At 24.7% G+C, this 3,735-nt stretch overlaps 1 protein-coding gene across 1 annotated transcript; it reads left to right on the plus strand.

Annotated features, from left to right (window-relative positions):
* The first annotated feature begins 381 nt into the window (after positions 1–381).
* Positions 382–3,735, plus strand: LOC105367512 (lysosomal protein NCU-G1). Its single transcript, XM_011506255.1, has 6 exons — positions 382–584; positions 1,830–2,087; positions 2,459–2,662; positions 2,752–2,982; positions 3,093–3,367; positions 3,434–3,735. Exons 1-6 carry the CDS (start codon positions 495–497, stop codon positions 3,606–3,608), a joined length of 1,233 nt encoding a protein of 410 aa, XP_011504557.1. The 5' UTR covers positions 382–494; the 3' UTR covers positions 3,609–3,735.

Genomic DNA, 3,735 nt, shown 5'->3' on the forward strand with positions numbered 1-3,735 from the left:
ATTAACATAAAGTCTTTTTGCTAAGCGTATAGTAATTAAAAATTAAATTACATTTCGACAAGTCGTTTAATAATTATATTATCCAATGAAATTTTAAATAAATATTATTTATGTATCTATCTTTACCACTTTTTTAGCTTAGTTTACAATCCCCACTCCCAACTACATAACCTCGATAACTTTCACAGTTTTACTCTTGTAAAATTATAGTTAGTCTTAAAATTGCAGTATAAGCACGATCAATTCAGTGCTCTGCACTGCATTAAATAACTCGTCATATAGAATCTTATCAAAATAATACTCTTTTCGCGTCTATGCGTGCGATGTAGTTTTTCAGCGTTTTCCTGGAAATTACTTGTTGTAAAGTTGTGAAGTGTTTTGTCAGATTACTCATATGTCAGCAAAGAGACTAATGTATTATTATTTAGGTGTACGTTTAACGCGTCAAGAGAGAGTAAAGGAGTTTTTATTATACTAAATTTTACTTCATTTTTATGATGTCTTCGGTTGATCATAGAACTTTAAACTTTGTTTTTTTTGTTTTCCTGATGGTTATCAGCTCCGCCAATAGTCTTCAGAGGACCGTAAGTTTAATTTATTATAAGGGTAACAATATATTCGATGTTTTACGAAAATCGTTGACCTTGATGCTGAATTTGCCATTGTCATTATATTTGTGTTCAATTTCATATTTAAATTTTTATTTACATTACTACCGTCGGGCTACATTTAACTTTATTTTAAAATACTTTACAAGCAAAAATTCCGAAATAATTTCTTTACATTAATTATATTTTTAAATTTAATTTGGATATAATTTTTACTTCAATACTTAGGTATAATTGCTTTGTCAATAAAATCAATTCAAAACTTTACATTTTGCACCCTAGTTTATAACAGTAAATATGATAATAATCATTATCATTTTTTTTTTACTGGAATTGGAAGATTTTATTTCTTTAAATCTATATATTATTTTCATTAATATTTATTTATTAAAATATATATTAGTGCACTATTTACCCAGTTAAATTGTACACCGTAAAATTAAATGGTTTTATGTTTTATTCATAAGCTCTTCTCTTTTATACATAGGTTAATTATATATTATTTTTTGCTTCGTGTTATCTAGTTTGTTATATTTTCTCTGTATCGTGTAAAGCAGCTAGAATTGATAAGTCGAATCAGTATAAATTATTGATTTGTATTATATCCAATTGTATATATAATTTGTCTCTGCTTACATGTGATATAAATAATAGATATTTTTATTTATCATATAATATTTATTAGCTATGTATAATTCTAATTACAATTTTTAATTATAATTATAATCTGTATAATATGAAACTATAATAATTGATGAATGTATTAATTTAGTAATTTAATTAAGATTAAATTAGATAAAAATCTAATCTTTATTATTAATCAATATGAATGGAGGAAAAACACATTAATTATTAGTTTCCAGTAAAAGCTGTAATTTTTTCATAATTTATAATGCGTGAAAGTTATAATATAATATTATTTATAATCTCGTATTCAACTATATGTAATTGATATTCATTATAAATATAAGATTAAGACATATTGCTAAATATAATAAATTATGGATATAAATTATTTATTTTTTGGCCCATCTGTATATTTATTATTATTTATCATGACTTAGCAAAGATGTCGTTATGTATTATTTAAAAAACTGAAATTCTAAAATACAATTGAAAAGCATTAAATTCTGTCATAATTTAGCATAAAAATCTTTGTCAATAAATTTTTTATAATGCACATTATATAAAAATTTGAATTAATATTATTGTGATTTACAGCTCAATTATGCATTTAACGAAGATTGTAAAGAACTTTGTAAAAATACAAATGTAAGACTTGCCCATGTGACAGCCATCGGACCAAATGATACACTACATTATTTATGGGACTTCACAAAAAATCCTTCTATATTAATCGCTGTTACATCTCCTGCAGCTAAACTTGTGATTGATTGGCATAAGTACATAATGAGAATTCCAAACTCATTAAATTTTACTGAAAAGCCAATTTATATATTTGGTGTTTCAATAGAAAGGGTAAGAATAATAATTTCATAATAATTTAACTCTGAATAGATTTTTACTAATGATTATTGATCGATTATCATAAGTAATAATTTTAAACTAAATGAATTTGTATTATTTAAAAAATAAAATATTTAATTCAGAATACATATTTCAATGTTTTATGACTACTAATTAGAAGTATACTAATAAATTTGACAATAAATACTTGTAGTATGATTTTATATATTTAAAGGCTCAATGTTGTTTAAAATATTTTTGTATAAAATACTGTTTCAATAATTATTAAATATAGTCAAAGATCCTTTATAAATATTAAAAAGAAAACAATTTAAAATGTATATTTTAATTTTTCATAAAATTTATCAATGATTTTTTAATAGCTACTTGAATTTAATGATATCAATGATAAAGCAAGAATCGACGAAGCTACTGATAAAAACATCAAGGAACTAAAATTTGAAAATTTTGAATGGCATTATAAAAATATAACCAGTAAAGACAATTTTGTTGAATTATATATGAAAGCTTCTAAATATCACAATCCTGAAACTAATGAAAGAAGACATGGAATTATTAAGTTTTTAGTAAGTTTAATTATAAATTTTATAAGACAATTAATCTGTGAGTAGTCATTAATACATTTTCGTATTTAACAACCTACTTTTTTTGCTAGATGCATGGATTTGGCACTTTGAATCATTCTCGTATTACACCGTGTATGTTGCACTCTGAAAATGCTACGCAAATTGATATTACACTAGAAAATATAGAAACGGAGAGAAGTTTTTCGAAAAGTCGATTCGCATTTGAATTATTAATTGTAAGTGATAATGATCCAAACACATTGCTCGAAGTCAATACAAAGAGAAAATTAGATGATGAGTTTACACCCGGTATCTTTGAGGTATATTATGATATCAAATAAGATCTATATTAAATTTCATACCATTAATATATTAATATTAATATACTTATTCAGTAAATTGTTAATTTGATATTTGTGTTGCTTCGCAGATTCTGGAACTATCTACACCAGTAATATATAAAAAATCAGCATATTTACAGTGGAGACCCGTTTCTTATATTAAACCAGATCGAGATGTCACAAATTCAAGCAGCACTGTATTTTATCCAATTAAAAATGCTACAACTGATATTTATTTTAGTAATACAAATTTACTGTATATGTATTATGGAGAAAACATGTTTAACATTCTTGTCCAAAGGATGAATATATCATTAGGTGGTAAGGGAGATAATGTTTATAAGGAAACGCAATATGCTACATGGTAAGGAAGTATTATTTTCACGAGTAATATGATTAAAACTGTAACTCTGTTTAATGTTTTTTGTAGGACATTTATTGTTGGATATGGATTCCCACCAGAAGAACGATTCTCTAATATAGTTATTATGATTATTTCTATTGGCGTTGGTCTTCCATTATTAATACTAATTATGTCAGGAATATACGTATGCGTGCGGCGAAGACCGAAACAACCAAGTGATGAATTTACCCATCACCGATAGAAAAGAATAATTTTATTTTAATATTTAAAACGTAATCCAAACATTCACATTGCACGCCCTACGAGATTAATTATGTAAACATCTTGCAATGTAGTTATGTTGAAAAATTAAGTGGTTTTCTGTAGAT

Source organism: Ceratosolen solmsi, unplaced genomic scaffold, assembly GCF_000503995.2.
Source record: "Ceratosolen solmsi marchali unplaced genomic scaffold, CerSol_1.0 scaffold7, whole genome shotgun sequence".
Lineage (NCBI taxonomy): Eukaryota > Metazoa > Arthropoda > Insecta > Hymenoptera > Agaonidae > Ceratosolen > Ceratosolen solmsi.

Excerpts from the sequence above, each read along its gene's own strand:
- LOC105367512 (XM_011506255.1), top strand. The coding sequence starts at position 495 with ATGATGTCTTCGGTTGATCATAGAACTTTAAACTTTGTTTTTTTTGTT. Across the intron at positions 2,088-2,458 it reads TTGGTGTTTCAATAGAAAGG|CTACTTGAATTTAATGATAT; the intron begins GTAAGAATAATA and ends ATTTTTTAATAG. Across the intron at positions 2,983-3,092 it reads TTACACCCGGTATCTTTGAG|ATTCTGGAACTATCTACACC; the intron begins GTATATTATGAT and ends GTTGCTTCGCAG.